The 20,202-nt window shown below is 38.6% G+C and overlaps 1 protein-coding gene across 2 annotated transcripts in view; it reads right to left on the bottom strand.

The window, feature by feature from the left end:
• The window catches only part of UBE2W (ubiquitin conjugating enzyme E2 W), a 62,838-nt gene extending 47,575 nt beyond the window's left edge, over positions 1–15,263 (bottom strand). For both annotated transcript variants that reach the window (XM_055432614.2, XM_088844793.1), the window contains exon 1: positions 15,147–15,263. In XM_055432614.2, coding sequence (XP_055288589.1) covers positions 15,147–15,248 — 102 coding nt within the window. In that variant the 5' untranslated portion in view covers positions 15,249–15,263. The remainder of the gene's footprint in view (positions 1–15,146) is intronic.
• Between the last annotated feature and the right edge of the window lie 4,939 nt (positions 15,264–20,202).

The raw sequence follows: 20,202 nt of genomic DNA, 5'->3' as shown, positions 1-20,202 counted from the left end.
GTAGAATTATCTGAAAGTACAAATAATTAAGTTAGGGAGACCATTTCTCAAATTGCAAGTATACCCTAAGTATCAAATCTAGGCAAGTTACCTAAGTTCTGGGTCCATTTTTTCATTTTAAAAAAGGATTATCTCTGAGTTCCTTTAAATCAAAAATTCCAGAACATAGGTTACTCTATTTCAATTTTCACAAGCTAAAGCTTCCTCTACATAGTGTTCTAATTCAATCATATATACCTATAATTACTTTTCCGTAGTTTTACAAGTGATGTAAATATTCTCATTATGGTTTTAAGCACTTCTCAGTATTATAAATCCTGTGTGATACATAATATCCTCATCTAATGTGAGCAGTGTTATTTATATACATTCATATCCCTACATATATCCTTTTACTCCAAACAAACTCAGAAGTCAATAACTTAAAATACAAGGCCATTACAATTTATTTTTTTATAAAACCAACAACCAATTTTTTTCAGAATAACACGAAACTCTAATTTCTCGAAAAAATAAACTTAAAGAGAACATAAAATGTATTTATACCAAGATTCACTCTAATAAGGAATGCAGAAATGTGAAAGTATAAATGACTAATTTATAAAATCAATTTTGGCATTCTATGATATCAGTTTAAGAAATTATGTACCTTTCAACAGTTTTTCCAATTACAAAAATAAGAGCTGCTGAATTTTTAAAAATGTAGTCTTAATTTTTGCCAGTTTATGAGGATCTAAGGTAAGTTAATAAAAATTATTTAATGTGGGGCCATGGTTTCCTTGGTGGCCTAGTGGTTAGGATTCCAGGCTTTCACCACCATGGCCTGAGTTCAACCTCTAGTAAGGGAACTGAGATCCCATGGCCAAAAAAGAAAAGAAAAAAAAATTCAATGTATCTATATAGAAAAATCTGGTTTCAATAAAACAGCCTATTTTAGAACAGGTGATACAAAAAAGGAAGAAGTAGTACCTAATAATGCTACTTTTGCTATTTAGGATCACAGATAATCCTTTCCAAGCCAATACCACTGTCTTGGCTTTCTCTAGTACTTTTGTCACCGTCACTAAACTTATGAAAACTAGAGGATTGCCAAGATTGAATTGGGCTTCTATATCCTCGTAGGGGTTGTTTTTTGTGGCAATTTTTGTTTTGTTTTTGGTAGTAGTCCAAACTGACCAACTCTTCCATTATATTTTTGTTTTTTGTGGTAATTTGTTTTGTTTGGTAGAAGCAGTCCAAACTGACCAATTCTTCTGTGATATTTTAAACTTAAAAAATCTGAAGTAAATTAAAGCTCTGTCACTAGGAAAACACCATCACTGCCATACACAAAGATCAAAGGGCTTGATGCTCACCACCCAGTTCTGCAAGTGTTGAGGTGTAACCCACTGCAGCTGCCCACCAACAGTACAACCTGAGGGGAATTCAGAGTGAAAAGCAGGATAAGGAACTCTGTTCCCTGGATAAAACAGGCCCTCAGGAAGAAATGTAATGAATCTTTACATAAACAGACAAGCACTAAAAGTCATCACCTGGTACATCTGTTCCTTGGGATTAGCAGTGTCTTTTACCCAGATGTATGCTGAATGCATGCATTAGTATTTCCGAGCCAAACATCACATATAAACTGGCTCCTCCCCCACCTCTTCGGAGCGGTTTCCTCAGAGCTGAGTGGCTGTCTCCCGGGCTACCGTACTCAGTGAGACCCTGAACAATATTGAAACCCACGACTCTCAGGTTTTGCGTCTTTCTTTAAGTCAACACTGTGTTTAAGGGTAATAAGGCTGATCAGAAGCCCAGCATGAACTTCAGACATCAACAGATGTTCTGTCCTCTGCTACTTAGAGAATCAGACTCCTCACACCAAAACTCCCCCACCCATACAACCTCACACTTCCTCCTCCCACAGGCACAGACAGACAGATTCACACCTAGACACACCCTAGGAATACAACTGGAAAAGGAATACAATTCCAGGAATGAGAAGAAGTATCCTAAGACACAATATAATTGGGCTTAGGGAGAGCGCAATCACATAATTTTAGTCTCCATGAAGCAAGACCTAAGATTATTTTTTGAATAAATAAGTGTTGTAGATTGGAAGCTTTAAGGGGAAAAACCTACCATGGGTGGTGGGTTGGGGTGGGGAGAACGGAACACAAATAAGGCTTTCACTGAAGCATTATCTTCAAAGTAAAGAGTTACAAACCAAATGTTAACCTAGTTGAAACAATACATTTAATTAACAGGAAATGAACATTAATTTAAAATACTATATACTTTTTCCTATTCTTTAGTTTAACTGGTCCAGTGTTAGTCGCTCAGTCACAACCGACTCTTTGCGACCCTTTGGACTGTAGCCCACACCAGGCTCCTCTGTCCATGGAATTCTCCAGGCAAGAATACTAGAGTGGGTTGCCATTCCCTTCTCCAGGGGATCTTCCCAACCCAGGGATTGAGCACAAATCTCCCCATTGTAGGTTTTACAGGCTGAGCCACCTGGGAAGCCCTAATTGGGCCAGGGCAGAAGCCAAAACAAAAGGCAGGGCAAAAAGGCAATGTTTTGACATCACTTCTGACCTATTTTGAAAAAATATTTCTTTACTTTTACTTGAGTGCTTACTACTAGTAGGACACTGCCCTCAGTGACTTAAAAATCAATGAAGTACCTTTATAAAAGTACAAGGCGGAAGTGAAAAATCCCATGAAGGAGGTAGAGGGTACTATGAGGACATATGAGGTAAAAAAAGTGTGTACAGCTGTGAGACTGAGACTAAGTTTGGCGGGTTCACGATGCCAGGTATAAAGTTTTAAAGAACTAATGGAGATTTTGAGTAAATCTGAATTCACAACGACAGTATAAAGACTAGAAAGAGTATGTAACTTAGCTAGATAAGTCTAAAAAAAAAACCCAAAAAACTCAGGAACAATGAGAAAACAAAATTGGGAACTGGCAGAAGCTCACTATATAAAGAGACTAAAAACAGCTGCTAAGTATTCCTAGCAAGTAAAACCTACTGACAGAATCTACATGTTTACAGTAATATCCAGTTCAACCTAAAGATAGGAAAAATAGCAAGTAAAAGCTACTGACAGAATCTACATGTTTACAGTAATATCCAGTTCAACCTAAAGACAGGAAAAATAGACTCAGGCCCCAGAATCATAAAGAGCCTGATTCTCAGTAATTTTAACAGACAAAAAGCTCTTGGCATAGGCCTAACATGGGAGCTGCATGGAGTAACAACAATGGCCAAAAGACTAAAAACAAGACTAATGTTCCAAGGGCTATTTACAGCTTAATATAGGACCCCTAAGATTATTTAAAACAACAACAACCGTAGATTAATCCTCCTCCAGAAAGAACTCTTACATCAGATACTTTGTTTCTTTGTATAAAGTAGCCATCAGAACAAGAGATTTTTGCAAGGTAGTCAACATTTGCTCTGATACTAAGAAAACAGATGTTTTCTGATAGAACCCTACTCAGCCAGGAACATAAAACAGTTTCATAGTCTCAACTTTGGTTCTTAGAAAGATCTCTCCAGAGGCATCAACTTTGAAAGGTCTACCATCTCCTGAACGCTAAATCTGGTCCAAGGATAAGGATTATATCTTATACAATTTATAATTTGCACAGCTAAAATTTCCCACTGTAGCTAGGTAAGTTTTCAACTTAGGTAGCAGATCAGGTTTAACAAGGTGCTGAGAAAAATTTCAATATCCAGGATGAACACCAGACCAACTACTCTCTGGGGATAGTTGTTGTTAAAGCTTCCTAGGTGTCTTCAACGTAATGCCAACATTGAAAATCACTGACTTGCACTATGTGGGTAAGTCAGAAAAAACAACAACTGAGGGACACTATCTGAAGTAAAAAATGGAAAAGGAAAACAAGGAACCTGACCAGAGTGACATTACATTTTACCAGTTTTAACACGGCTTCAACACATTTCAGATCAAAGGGGGACTGAAACTTAAATCAAAATACAGTCATTTTTCATTATTCACAGTAGTTACATTCTATAAAGTCATAGCAAATACTTAATTAGCAAATAGTGAACCACTGTTCCCGGGGGAAAACAGGGTTAGGTTCCTGTAATCCTCCGCTCACATTCAACCAATTAATAATAACCGTAGTTTTTGTGTGCTCCTATTTAAAGAGTTCTTAATATATATTGCTGACTCAACACTGAACCCAAGGGCAACAGTACATGCCTAAATGAAGGTTATCTAATACACGGATTTTCTGCATAAGTCACATCAGTCTTCTTGGAACCAGAAACACTGAACAGCACTCCAGTATACTTGAGGGCCATTTTTAAACAGTGAAATCACCAAAAGCACAAAAATGTGAAAAAAGTGGCAACAGACCCAAGGAAGGATATTTGTTTATTGTATAACAGCTGACACAAGACAGTGTTGCTCTGTTTCACCTGAGCAAGGCACATGCACATCCAGCAACTCAAATCTTCCCACTCTGCACATATGTGCAAATCACCTCAAAAGCACCATGAGAACTGATTTCAGGGTTACGAACAAATGTTACCAAATAAGTGAATTCACAAGTACAGAATCCATGAATCATGTGGATATACTAGAAATACCAAATCAAGATAGCTCAAAAGACAGGAATCTGTGAGGTTTCCACTAAGCAATATAAACAGCAAAGATGGCACTAATGTGCCCAGCTACATAACTTCTCCACTACAATCTTTAAATTGGTTTTCCTATCTAAGGGACATTTTTTTCTGTAACATTTTTTCTCATATCAAATCTATATACTAAAAAAGAACTGTACACTCAATTTGCTCAACATATGCCTTCCATGAAGTACAAAAGTAAACATTTTACCAACGATCACTAATTATAAAATTCAGCAATGTTTAAAGGTATGATGGTTGGACTAGATGAACTCTAAAATGTCCAGTGGCTCAATGCTTTTGCAAGTTTAAAAACCAAAGTTGATATGTCTATTTTAATTATAATAAAAGTCAACATATGACTACATATTCTCAGCAATAGTTTATCAGGATTACAATCACATTTTTTGGTAGTAGGGCTACAATATAAATTTTTATCTGAAAAACAGATAATAGCTGCACTCACCAAAAGAAATAACTTGAATCCAGTTGAATATTATCAAACCTGATGGCTCCTCATCATGGATCTATACAACTTCAAAAACAAAACAACCTGCAATATTAATACTATAAAGCTAAATATGCCTCAAACCGTATACAAAAGTTAATTCAAAATAAATCAAGATGTAAATGTTAGGGCTAAAACTATAACACTCTCAGAAGAAAAATATAATAAACTGCAAGTCTTCATGACCTTGAATTAAGTATTGATACAAAACAAAAATACAAATCACAAAAGAAAAAAACTGGACTTTCATCATAATTAAAAATATTTATGCTTCAAAGGATACCAGGAAGAATGTGCAAATATAGCTCATAGAATACATGAATATTTGCAAATCAAATGTCTAATAAGTTCAGAATACAAAGAAAGAACTCTCACAAGTCAACAATAAAAAGATAATTTTTTAAATGACAAAGGATTTGAATAGACATTTCTCCAAGAAATGTACCAATAAAAACATGAAAAGATGTCCAATATTAGTCATTAAGGAAATGCAAAGAGAAACCACAATGAGATACCACTTCACACCCACTAGGGCAGCTACACTTAAAAAAATGGACAATAAATATTAGCCAGAATATGTACAAACTGGAAGCTCTGCACACTGCTCATGGGAATGTAAAACAATGCAGCTGACGTGGTAAAGTCCGGCAGTTTCTTAGACTATTAAACATAAGAGTTACTAAATGACTCAGCAATTCCATTCCTAGGTATACACCTAAGACAAATAAAACATGTCCACACAAAAACGTGTTTATAAATACCCACAGCAGCACTATTCAAAAAGCAGAAATAATACAAATAGTCAATTAACTGACAGGAACAGGAAACAAACCAAATGTCAATTAACTGGTGGATAAACAAGCAAAATGGACTATTACTCAACCTAAAAATAAACAAAGTACTGACATACAAGCTACAATATGGATGAATCTCAAAAACATTATTCTGAGTGGAAGAGGCCAGTCCCAAAGGCCACATATTGCATGACTCCATTTATATGAAATGCCCCAAACAGGCAAATCTATAAGGATAGAAAACAAATTACTGATTTCCAAGGGTGGGGGTACGGGAAGAAGGGGACGGGGTAACATGATACACTGGGAACAAAGCAACTGATAATGGCTAAGGGGTTTCTTTTAGGGGTGAGTTTATGAATATATTCTTTTAGTGACCATGGATGTGACTATATTTTAAAAGCCACTGACTTTTATCCTTTAAAAAAAGGTTAAGTTTTATGATACATTAATTGTATTTCAATAATTGTATTTCAACTAAAAAAAGGAAAAAACTGAACTTTCCATTTAAAATTGATGCAGAAGGCTCAAAATTTTACTTGTCTAACTCTCATACTTTTAAGAGGACTGGCAAAGAATGCATGCTAATTAGAAATCATACTTCCTCTCTGCTTCCTGTGGTGTGTAAACACAAGGAGAGACTTCATATAAAGGAAATTTGCTTTTTTGGTAGCCTTTGTTGGTAGGCAACAAAGGACCAGTAATCAAAATTTTTTTTAAAGTGAATATCTGACAGAGGTAGTTTACACAAAGAAGAGACCTACAGAATTATAAGATATAACTCACAAACAATTCCAAAGATCTATGACATGAAGTGATTTGTAATTTTACCCCATATGATCAGTTTTTTAAAAAAAGGTTACACAGATTTTAAGTGGCAAAGCTAGAATTTAAACAAAGTTTACCTGAATTCAAACCTGTGCTTATTCTACTGACAGTTACTTTAGGTCTACTACATGCCAGGCACTGGGGTATGTCCAGCAGAAACAGTATATTAACAATATGCCAGGCATATAAAGATCAAATTTAGCAGGTTAAGGGGCACTGCAAATGCCAGGTAGGTGAGGACTATCTTGTACTGGGTGGTCAAGGAAGGGTTCTCCTAGAAAACTACATTTGAACAAAGATCTGAGACAAAAAAAGGAAGAGAGCCATCAGATACGTGGAGAAGAGCACTCCAAGTAGAGGAAATAAAGGGGCAAAGACAAAAGAGAGGTCCATAGAGCTGCAGAGAAGTGAGGAGGGTGGGGTAGAGGGTGTTGAAAGAGACAGTGTAAGGCCTTTCTAGGTCACTAACAGGGATTTTAGCTGGTATTTTCAATAAAACAGGGAAGCCACAGTATGGATGTGAGTGAAGTAACATTTGACTTTTGTTTTGAAAGAATCCAAATGATGAGTTGAGAAAAGACTGTAAAGGAACAAGTGCAGAAGCAGGGAAACCAGTTAGGAAGCTATTGATGCAATGCAGATGACAGATGATGATGATTTACAGGCAGCTGGCTCTAGTAGTACAGAACCTGCCTGCCAATGCAGGAGACGTAAGAAACATGAGTTCCATCCCTAGGCTGGGAAGATCCCCTGGAGGAGGGCACGGCAACCCACTCCAGTGTTCATGCCTGGAGATCCCATGGACAGAGAAGCCTGGCAGGCTACAGTCCATAGGGTCTCAAAGAGTTGGACACAACAGAAGCGACTTAGCACGCACACACACAATGATGCAGAAGAGTAGATGGCTGGATAGAGCGCAACAGAATCTGCTGATGGTTTGACTAACTGAACAACTGGAAGAATCAAGTTTTGCCAAGCACCAAATGGGGAATACGATAGAAAGGTTTGGGAAGGTAAATAAAGGAGTTTTACAAATGCTTACCTCTCTGATCATCTACTTTTGTCTTAATGACTACACTACACACTGGTTTTTGTGCAACACAGCTGTTAAGCAGTGAACAGAGCCTGAATCCAGGTCTTTCAATTCTAGATCCTGGGCGCTTTTTTCTAATGAAGTTTTTAGAATACACTTTTTCTCAGGAAAAAAATAACTCAAAGGCATTCACCATTTGCTGGTACTCCAAAAACAGCATTCACAAATAAAGGCTATCAAACAGAGACATTTTAAAAACACCTGACAAACATGAACAAGTATTACACAGATAAAACAATGAAGCAGACAATGATATAAAGATGCAATAAAATTCATCTAAACAAAGGCTCAACCTAGATAAATACTATGTAGAAGTGTATTTTCAGAAAAAATGCCAGGGCTTCCCTGGTGTCTCAGTGGTAAAGAATCTACCTGCCAATGCAGGAAACACAGGTTTGATCCTTTATCTAGGAAGATCCCACATGCCACATCACACATGCTGCGGAGCAACTAAGCCCTCTGCCACAACTAATGAGCCTGTGACCTAGAGCCGGGAAACTGAAACTACTGAAGCCCACAGTCCTTAGAGCCCCTGCTCAGCAATAAGAGAAGCCACTTCAAGAGAAGCCTTCGCTCTGCAACTAATGTAGCCCCCATTCTCTGAAACTAGAGAAAAGCCCACATAGCAAGGGAGACCCAGCACAGCCAAAAGTAAAATGAGTTCTCATCATAAGAGAAAATATTTTTAAAAAAGAAAAATGCCAGATCATCCTTCTAATAAAAACTCTCCTTAAGAATAAAGATTATCTTTGAACACTAAAGATTTGCCATTATAATTTTATTCAATGATCAAGTATATGCATAAAATATACTTTGTAAAAATATACTTTTACTTTGTAAAATTTTGATACATAAAGTAACTTTATATTTTAAAAGATAAAGAACATTTTCCTCTCATTTTCTTAGCTATAGAAGCGATAAAATACTTTAGTGAATGGCAAATTATTGACTGAAGAGTTAAATAAATATCCCCATGATTTCTTTATAAGATCAAACTTGTTTACTAACAAGTTTGTTTATTACCTACATCTTAACAGCATCAGCTTCACTACTCAGTTGCTATACAATTTTGGGTAAGTCACTTCTCAAATAAGTGATTATTTATCAAAAATCATTCTTTTTATTAGACTGAAATGGGATTTGACTTCCCATTTTACAAAGCTTGAGTAAGAATCCAGAGAGAATGTAAATACTTTGAAAAACACTAAAGTTATGGCACACGTAAATCAAGAAAAAATGAGCCAACTTTGAGGGGAATATACATGTAATATAAAAATGAATTTTAAATTATTTCTTTATAGGTACTCAACCTTTCTATTAAGAGAAGTTTACTAAATTTCTCTAAAATAGAATTAACACAGAATTTGCTGCATCAAGTGATGGACAAGCACTCACTGTAATCACTATGTGCACATTTAAGGGACAATGAGAGAGGATTTTTTTTTTTTTTTTTTTGGTTCTTATCGAATCTATGGCCCAAGGAAGTGGAAGAGACCTAAAAAGTTAAAATAAGAGATCCAAACCAACACTTTTAGGACAAAAATAGAAGGCATCTTGTAAAGCAACAATTGATTAATCGCAAAAACAAAAATACCACAATGACTGCTGTGAGAATTAAGAAAAGATAACGACCCCAGCTTTATGCTTGTTTGGTGAAGTCTACTATCTACTTATGTTTACCACTGACACAGAACATCTTCAATTCTACGCTCTGCTGTTTCCCTTTCCCTTCAGCACTTGCTCCAACAGCTCTGTGTTGGCCCCATTCCCGGCCAGAGTATCTAGCCAACCTTCTCAGGTATTATAATTCTAGGTATACTCCGCAGGCCTCCAGTGCTTAGTAAGCCTCAGGATCCATGATGACAATCAGTTTTCTCTCTTTTGATTAAGCTGTAACACTTCATGATGATACCAACAAACAGTCATATGGAATCTAACTGTCAAGTAATATGACTATAATAATAATGTCAGAAAGAACTCATACTCTTGTCTCTCAATCACTTCCCTGGGGCTTTCCCTGGTGGCTCAGATGGTAAAGAATCTGACTGTAATGCAGGAGACCCAGGTTTGATCCCTGGGTTGGGAAGTTCCCCTGGAGAAGCAAATGACAACCCACTCCAGTATTCTTCCCTGGAGAATTCCATGGACAGAGGAGTCTGGTGAGCTACAGTCCATGGGGTCGAAAAGAGTTGGACACGACTGAGTGACTTTCACTTTCAAGAATCCACACTCTCTCTTCTCAATAGCTAGAACCAACTATTTGAGTAAACAACAATGCAGAGTTGTGAATAACCCAAAATAATTTATTGTTTCTAAGTCATCTAAAAATAAGCACATATTCAAAATCAATCTTCCTCTATCTGGTCAAATCAACAGTCAGTATAATTAAGAAAGAGGAAGAAAATGAAGAGGAAGAAAATGAAGAAAATCCACAAGAGTAATTCAACTGATCATTTCTCTCAATTATATCACTGCTAAAGTATCAACTACTATACACTGACTTTCTAAGATCTTAAGACATAAAGTAAAGGTAGCTTATTATCTAAAATTAATAAATCTAGGTGGTCAGATTTAGTATACCAGGTATACTAAAAAACTTCCAACATAAAGAAGTTTGAATGAAACAGCTAAAATCTAAAACCAGAAAATATATCCAGGAGACAAAATTAATTAATCATTTCATAATATGAAATGAGCCCATGGGGAAGAAAAAAGAAGATTAAGAACAAAATGAAAAAAGAAAAATACACAAAAAATGCAACTTTATGGTTTAGCTGAAAACAGAATGCCCTAACGCTTCACTTTTAAGAAATGTTTTGAATCACATAAAAAATTCACTCTAATAATGCTCTAAGAAAGTCTGTACCAAATTAAGTCCCTAAAATGCTAAATCTAAACAACTGGTATGACCAACTTTCCACTTAATAGTTTAAGATTTCTAGAATCATCAGAATTAATGTAAATCTATTTATTCAACTCCTGTAAAGTTTAAGTACCATCATGAGTCCACCATTCTCTAAGAATGGTTTCTTAAAACAAAATCTAACCATATCTTACTTGGTGATTTGTGTCTGTACTAGGAAGAAACAGTAGGGAAAAAAATGAAAGAAAAAAAAAAGCAAAAATAGGAAAAAAAGTCTCAAAGGGCTCACAGAATCTGAAAACCACAATCTTGAATCGGATGTTGAAGAACAACTCTAGCAAAACTATGGAGCAGAAGTTTCCCCAGCATTATGGGTGTACCAGAACACTGATCCTCATTCCCAATGTTTCACTGTGAGCTGCCCAGCAAGGTGTCCCCTGCCTCCAACAATCTCATCCACCTTGGTGTGCAATTCAAAAATTATTTTCTATGTGTGCTACAATGTAAAAGAAGTTTGCAAGGCACCTATAGAGTATACTACAGTAGTTACAATGTCAGCTTTAAGATACATACTCTCCAAAAAGAATCTGAAAAACAACAGATATAACTGTATATCTTATGCTGTTGCTGTTGTTTAATCACTAACTGCAGGTGCACTCAGTCCTGTCCAACTTTCTGCGACCCCATGGACTGTCGTCCGCCAGGGTCCTCTCTTCATGGGATTCTCCAGGCAAGATTACTGGAGTGGATTGCCATTTCCTTCTCCAGGGTACCGTCCCGACCCAGGGATCAAACCTGTGTCTCCTGTATTGGCAGATGGATTCTTTACCACTGAGTCACGTGGGAAGCCCTTTATGTCTATCTACATATAGATACGTATAAATGAATCACTGCGCTACACACCTGAAATTAACATGACATTGTAAACCAACTATATTTCAATAAAATTTTTTTAAAAAAGACAAAACAATATACTCTCCAAAAGAGAAACTGAAAGTCCACCCTTACTTGCTATCCTGATGATCCTTATGGCTAATTTATTTCATCTTTATCAATACAGGTAGTAAGTCTTATTATATTTGCATAATATGCATTCTTTTAAAACACAGTTCCTCTTACAGGTTAAGTAACCTCTTCATCAGCAGTAATACCCTGGTGTGGGTACGATGAAGAAATCTACTGAAAATGTTTTAGGAAAGGACATGGTTAAAGCAGCATTCATGTACAGCTTACTTTTCCTAAGAACTCTAACTAAAATTCAAAAAATATTTAGTAACCTCCTTCCACAAGTTTTCTCTATAGCACTATAGCCGTCTAACATAATAGCAATTAACTTAAATATTTTGTTCTCACCCATCACCCCTAACCAGACTATTACATCCACAAAGGCAGAAACCTTGTCTGCTTTTGCTCATTGCTGTATCCTCAGCACCTGGATAAACGCTGACAGAGAGTGCCCTCAAAAAATAACTGATGCGTCAATGAACAAATACAACTTAGCTACTGTTTTATGTATAATTTATTTGTCTTGAAGAGTTAACTTTGCTATTAAGATGGTCAGGAAAAAATTTTGTGCAAAGACACAGAATAACCACACAGAGACGTGCTGTGTTTCAAAAACCTTGGTTAATCTATATTAAAATATTTTTCAAAGACTATCAGGAGAGGACATAAAAGAAGAGGGAACCCTTGCACACTGCTGGTGGGAATGTAAATTGGTACAGCCATTATGATAAACAGTAGGAAGGGTTCCCCAAAAGATGGAAATTAGAAATACTATATGATCCACTACTGGGTATGTATAAGAAAACGAAAACACTAATTTGAAAAGATACATGCAGCCAAATGTTCACAGCAGCACTATTTCTAATTGTCAGGATAGGGAAGCTACCTAAGTGTCCATCAACCAATGAACAGATAAATAAGATGTTGATGCATGCATGTGAGCGTGCGCATGCGCACACACACGATAGCGTATTGCTCAGCCATAAAAAAAGTGAAACTTTGCCATTTGCAACAACATGGATGCATGTGGAGGGTATAATGTTCAGTGAAACAAATCAGAGAAAGAAACACTGTAGAATATCATTTACATATCAAATCTAAAAAGAAAAACTAGTGAATATAACAAAAAAGAAATGGAGTCACAGATATGATTAGTGGTTACCATTGGAGAGGGAAAGTGAGAGGAGCAAAGTAGGGAGACAAGGTTAACAGTTACAAGCTGAAGTACAAACTACCGTGTATAAAATAAATAAGCTACAAGGATATATTGTACAGAACAGGGAATACAGCAAATATTTACTAATAACTATAAATGGAGCATAATCTTTAAAAGTTGTGAATCATTATGTTGAACACCTGAAACAAAATATTGTAAATCAACTATGCTTCAGTAAAAAACTTAAAAAATAAAAAGATACTACCAGAGAATCTGTATCAGGTACTTCTAAAATACAAATAAAAGGAAGAATTTAGTTTTAATTAAAATGGAAAATATCAGTTTTCCATTCCTCTAATCAGAAGACATAAAGGAATAAAAGGTGAAAAGATAGAGGTACTTGGGACACAGAAAAATGCAGTATTACACTGGCAAGTATTGTGTCTACTGCTTAAGTCGCCATGTAAAATTCCAGACTATCAACATTAAGTTTTGTACTGACTCAGTTTTGAAATCTGCTTTTTCCAGACTAAAGGTCTAATTTTAATCAGTAAATCAGCTATCCCTATACTCCTCTGCCAAATATCATCACGAGTACTGTGGATTTTAATCTTTTTATTCTTAAAAAGAATGGTTTTCATCTTAACACAAATAATCTTAAATTGGTCACACAGCCGATCTACTGTTCAACTCGTGTTCTACAGTTCCTTTTTTGGCCTCAAATGACGAAACCTCTCTAACGTCTCTGGGGAGATTACGGTAAAGTATAATGTTTCCTGAAATTGTTTTTGTTTTTTCTCTGGACTGTTTCATGACATCTCTTCAACTAGGAATGTTATATACAATTTTTTTTTTCTACTATGCAGTAAAGTCCAGAGGGAGAAGCAAAGGTAAAAAGAGTCTTGTACACAGAACAAGCTGAAAGGGGACAGATAACACAAAAGCACAGAAGTAAATGCGAAGCAAATACTGCACAAAAGAGAAAGAAAATGCAGAAAAGAGCTAAAAGAAAAGCACTGTTCTCGCCTAAAAAGAGAAAAAATCGGCGGGGGATAAGGAAACTTGCTCATCCTTTTAGAAACAAAAGCATATAAAATCCTTCTAAGAAAAACGTGGTCTCTTTAAGATGCTGTTAAAACTAAAAAGCGCTCAGCTGACACTTCAAAGGTGAGTTCTGCCTTCTCTTTCTATGTTTTGACAGAGCTAGTCTTCATCTATAAATTAAATGCAAGCTATAGATAATGCAGAGTTAATCTCTACAAAACTGCAATTGTGGATGCCATCTTTGACTGTTTAAAAAAAAACACTCTTTGGATCTGCAAAAAGAAAAAAGAGTCTATTAAGTTGGAAAACCAGAAAACCACGCGTTGCCAAGTCAGGTAGCTATAACAAGGGTTAACAAACGCCTCTTACCAAACTAAGGTGCCACTAAGGTCTGGGGAAGAAGGGCAAAGGGCTGTAGCCTAACCGCGACCGCAAGGGTGGGGCACTGTAGGAAATAAAAAGATTGGAGGGTGAGCTATCCCGGGAGGTATAGGGGGCTGGTGATCCGTCCTTCGGGGAGATAGCCTGTTAGGCGGCAAATGATTCTGAGGGGCTAAGGGCAGCTTCGGCGAGTGAGAAAATGAGCTGCGGGACCTCTGTTCGTTGAGAGCGCGAAGGCTAATAGAGGAAGGCACCCCTGGGGCAAAGGACTAAGAGTCAAAAGGAGAGTCGAGGGACCGAGCAGCCAGGGAGGCCGGGCGTGGGAGGCCTGAGTCGAGGCCGCGAAACGCCTTTGCGAACAGCCGCCTGCTCCCGGAACGCCTTTTCTGCTCCCCACACTCAGCCCCTCTCGGGGCCGCCCCTGCCCCGGCGACAACGGCGAGAGCAGCTGTTTCCGCCCAGCCGGGGACCGCGGTGGAAAAGGCATCCCTGGGCCCGGAGGCAGGCAGGCGACAGTCGTCCGTGTGAGCCGGAGGTGATTCGAGACCAGCGCCGCGGAGTCCACATCAAACTTCGCCCCTTCCTCCCCTTTAGCCTTCTTTATCCCCCAACTTCCCGGCCGGCTGGCGTCCGCTTCGACCGACCAAGAACCCCGCTTCTTCTCGCCGCTTCTCACCCCTCCCCAACGCCCTGAAGGTGGGCAGGACCGCTCGCCGGGGCCGCTCCGAAGCCCGCCCGGGTGCCCTAGAGTCCCTGACACACCCCCGGAGGAAAGGCTCTCATCCTCCCCGCGGCAGCGGAGCCCGCCCAGATGCTGCAAACTCCTCTTACCTGCATTGACGCCATGATGGAACCATCCCCCCGAGGCCGGCGAGGCCAGAGACGCAGGGGGCGGAGCTGCCGTGCTCGCGTCACGCCGCGGGGGCCCAGCATCCCGGGCGCGGGGGGCGGGGCCTCCGATGGGAAGGGGAGGGCGCCAGGGGATTGGCTGGCGGGCTAGGCGCCCGGGCGGGGGAGGGGCAAGCGAGGGCGCAGTGAATGGCGCTGTCCCTGCCGTCGGTCGCATAGAGCTCCTCGGCCTCCACAAGGAACCCACTGGCTACCCTGATCACTTAGGAAACGCTGCTCGGGTTCTGACCCGAACCACGGTTTTTGTTTTTTTCTGTCTATACCCCCGAGATCCTGATGATATCCAGGCCCATGAGGTTTTTGTTTTCCCAACCACAGGTGTTAAGATTTACAGATTTTACCTTTCCGTATTCTCTTTCCACACCACCATGCCCACTTTCACAGCTTTGGGCAAGATGAAACTTCCTTCCGTGCTGTTTTCTGCTCTTTATGGACCTGGGAGGCTTTTCATATTCCTAATTTGGGGAAGAGAGAGACACAGATTTCCTTCTACAATGGGATAAGAATTGAGGGCAGAAGAGCACTTCGATATTTGTAGATTTGTAGAGCCGAAACTTGCCTGGAGGGTAAAGAGAACATTTTGAAGTTTTTCTTTCGTGTACAATTTCTCCCCTTAACCCTAGACCCGCAGTTTGAAACTTCCCGTGTGTCAGTAATAGTTAAGTTGTAATGGCATTGACATTTGGTTATAGCGATTTGACCCTAGACGTGAAATTGTTTTTAATGTACCAGTATCATGTTACAATATACACTTGTCCCTTGTATCACATCTAGACTCCTCTGAAGCCTGTTTCATGGTGGGCAGTTTTGTGGTCATTTGACGCAGGGATGTATTTGAGTAGGGAGAGCTGAATACACAGAATTTGTTCTGGGAATGCACTAGTTCTCCCAGCGTTTATAAGAAGCCACGCATTTAAAAGCTGTTCCAGAACTGAAGATGTTATTGATTTATAACAGGAAAATGGAAGCCAAAAGTTTGCACTTCCTGTTTTTTTTTTCCTCATGTAGGTGGCTGATACATTGAGTAGAAAGCTTTTACTTGACGAGAATGAAACCTTAAAATCTGTCATTAACTTGAAGTTCTTTTTAGAAATGTATATAAGATTTAAATATAAGAGCAACATAGGATACCATCCTTCCCACTCTTTGGATCACAATGTTCTCTGTGAAATTCTCTAATGTAAAATGTGTTCAAAAAGGGGGAAAGATCCTTAAAATACACTAATTATTCTATGGTATAATGTTAAACACCCTATTCATCACTGAAGAGGAATTTGTATCGATATACTTTTTTTCTCTCAAACTTCCACCTGATTCCCAGAAATGGACTGGTTTTCCCTTTGTTGTACAAAATGACTATGTCCTTGAGGAATATTTGGAGGCTCTTGGCAACCAAGGATGACCCAGGAACATATTAGATGTCAGCCCAGTTGTGTTGCCTACATTTCAGCTGAGTAAATCTCATATCATGAATGAGAGCTTTTCCAGATATATTTTCTTCTAGAGATCTTTATCCCTATGATCTCAGAAGATCAAATGTAACCATCTACAGTTCACTTTAAAAGCTGATTCTTCCTAAGGTTTAAGTGACTTTAAATAACCCCACAAACAAAGCATTATGACATCATCAGAATCAACACCTTGCCATGACAAATACTAATAAGGAAGAAAAGGGATTACAGGAGTCTTAACACTCCTCACAGTAAAATCAACATCTGGCCCCTTGGGGTTTATATGTGTTAAGATCATCACGGGAGGGAAAAGTCAGTACCAGTCATATCTTTCCAGGAAATATAAAACAGGGCATAATCACCTCACTGTCTTCTTTATTCTTTCATTGGTACATAAAAGATCCTGATGTACTTAGGAGCTAAAACAGTGACTATCAGATGGAGTGGGAACATATCATTATTTCCAGGAAACATGAAATGTTTATATCTAAAACGATTATACAATGTTTGAGGACAAGACTCACAACTCATTTCTTCAGTTTTGTTCTGTTTTTTTTACACGTTTCTTTACAGAGTGGGGCTTCCTATCAGATAGGCAAAAGATAAAATGCCTGACAATTCCAAAAGCAGGAAAGGAGATGGAGCTCCCATAAACTCTAAACAAGTAAGATTGGTACAGACTCTTCAGAAAACAGTTCAGCAACAATAAAGCTTCCCTTACCCTTAAAGTCTTTTTAATAGCATCGTTTGCAATAAAAGAGATATGAGACATATTAAACAAATGCAGTGTGTTAATCTTGTTTGGATCCTGATTCAAACAAACCACTGTATAAAAGGTATTTGGGAGACAACTGGAGAAATTTAAACATAAAATAGGTATTATATAATAGTAAGGAATAATTACTGTGTTAGATTTGATAATGATGTTCATTTTTAAATTTCCACAGCAATTAGAAATGACCATCAGGGAAATTCCCTGGTTGTCTAGTGGTTAAGAATCTGCTTTCCAATGCAGGTGATGCGGTTTGATCCCTGGCTAGGGAACTAAGATCCCATGTGTCGAGGGGTAACCAGAGAGAAGCCAGCACATTGCAACTAAGATTGGTCACAGCCAAATAAATAATAATAAAAAATTTTAAACTCATCAAACTGTGTATTGAAGACCCGTACATTAAAAAAAGAAAGAAATGATCATCAGGTTCAAGGACTTCATTCTTCATCTCACAAACTACCCCCACTCCCACCTTCCTGGAAGAAAAAAGCCAGAAGGGACACAAGCTGTATATGTGCCTGAGGTCTTCCCCGCCAAGGAAAAGAAACAGTCTATAACACAGAAGACTAAAAGAAGCTGGACTTTCTTGCAGAAAAGGGAAAGAAATATGGGAAAACAAATAGACGAATTAGTTGAAGGATCCAGAGAGGGATCAGTGGGCAAATCCTGCAATATTGATAATGTCACATTTATGAATGTTTGAATTCTAGAGATTCAGTATTGGTGAGTTAGGAGCAGTCCTATGAGAATATGCTTGTTGGGGCATAAAGAGGCAGAGTCGACTTGTCCTTACTTGAGGCTGTGTCTCTCCAGAGTGGTTTATTCTTAGTCTCCCACTGGGTGATCTCACCAGAGAAACAGAGGCAGTTTAACAACCAGCAGCTTGTTTATTGGCTGTTGGGAAAGGCACCAAGCCAGGAATCCAAGGTTTATATTCTTGTCCAAGCTTTGTCGTTGGCAAGCTTGGTCAAGGCTTTTAACCCCTCTGGGTTTATTTCCTTATCAATAAAATGAGCAAGTAAGACTGTATAATCTTCATGATTTCTTTCCAGATTTCAAATTCCATGTACCTATCAGAGGAAATCTAAATTTTCAATGATTTGTCTAAAATACTATGTTTAAAGTTTAAGATAAAATGCAATGGAAATGACATACTATCTTGAGTTTAAAAAAATGACTTTTATAAATTGTAAAATGAGAAAGGAACTTGGCTTCATTGTAATTTATGTAGAAATACTGGGGTGCTTTAAGTTAACAATGTTAAAATGTTCGCAGTGAAAGTCACTCAGTTGTGTCCAACTCTTTGCAACCCTGTGGACTATAGCCCACCAGGCAACTCTGTCCACGGGATTCTCCAGGCAGGAATACAGGAGTAGGTTGCCGTTCCCTTCTGCAGGGGATCTTCCTGACCCAAGGATCGAACCCTGGTCTCCTGCATTGCAGGCAGATTCCTTACCGTCTGAGCCACCAGGGAAGAACTTAACTCTAGATTTAAAAATGCTAATATAATGCAATTGAGCTATAAAAGGGATTTCAAAAAGTATCAAAAACTCCAAATCTACAATTTAGTGTGATACTTTAAAAAGCATATTTGGGGGCTTCCCTGTCCAGTGGTTAAGACTCTGGGCTCCCAATGTAGGGGACTCAGGTTCCATCCCTGGTTGGGGAACTAAGATCCCACATCCTGCACAGTGCAGCCAAAAAAGGAAAGCATATCTAAAAAAGTGGTTTTTTTTTTTATAATTTTGAATCTAAACTAGTCATTTCATGTGGATCTCCTAAGAAGAGACAAAGAAAATTAACAGAATAACAGATGGTTTGTATGTGTGACCTATTCTACATGTCAGAAACAATTGATTTATATAATGCCTGGTTTGTAAATAAGACTGACTCTCAGGAAAACTTTGTTTTCACTTTCTCCCCTTCCCCCAAGCCTTTCTGTCAAGAATTCTTTTACCCAGATGTGCAGACATCGAGCACCTTTCTTCCTTGCTTTTCCCCTAGACCTCTTAGAAAGTTATCCTTTTGAGGGGGACAGGGGGCCCTTTAAAAACCAAGTGAAGGGCTTCCGTGGCAGCTCAGTGATAAAGAATCCACCTGTTAATGCAGGAGACATGGGTTCCATCCCTGGTCCAGGAAGATCCACTTGCTTCAGAGCAACTAAGCCCGTGCACAAAAACTACTGAGCCTGTGCTCTTGAGTCCAAGAACCTCAGCTACTGAGCCCTCGAGCCACAGCTCCCGAAGCCTGCACACCCTAGAGCCCATGCTCCACAATGAGAGAAGCCCACACACTACAGCTTGAGAGTAGCCCCTGCTTGCTGCGACTAAAGAAAAGCCCACTCAGCAACAAGGACCCAGCACAGCTAAAAATAAAAAATAACCGAATGAAAACTATGGGCCCACTTGACAGGAAAATATTCATACTCACAAAATTTGTAGTTTAGGGGTTACCTGACCCCCCCAGAAATACATCCATTGGCAGAGGTTTGTCAACCTCAAGGTAAGAACGCCTTTACTGAAGAGGCAATGATGGATATCCTTTGTCCTTTTCAAAACTTGTCTACCTTTGATGTATACATAATGTCACACAGCTCATTTTCTAGTCTTTCTCAAAAGCAGATTGCTGTGTGCAGAGCTCTGGATCAGGAACCAGAAAAGATGACCATTTGCCCTGATCCTTCTCAGAGGGAATTACAACTTATTTAACAACAGATGCGCCACAGGTACCAACCACGCATAACAGAAACTGCTCA

Source organism: Moschus berezovskii, chromosome 16 (genome assembly GCF_049115385.1).
Source record: "Moschus berezovskii isolate FMDL1 chromosome 16, NW_MosBer_1.0, whole genome shotgun sequence".
NCBI lineage: Eukaryota > Metazoa > Chordata > Mammalia > Artiodactyla > Moschidae > Moschus > Moschus berezovskii.
This window is presented reverse-complemented; position numbering and strand designations above follow the sequence as displayed.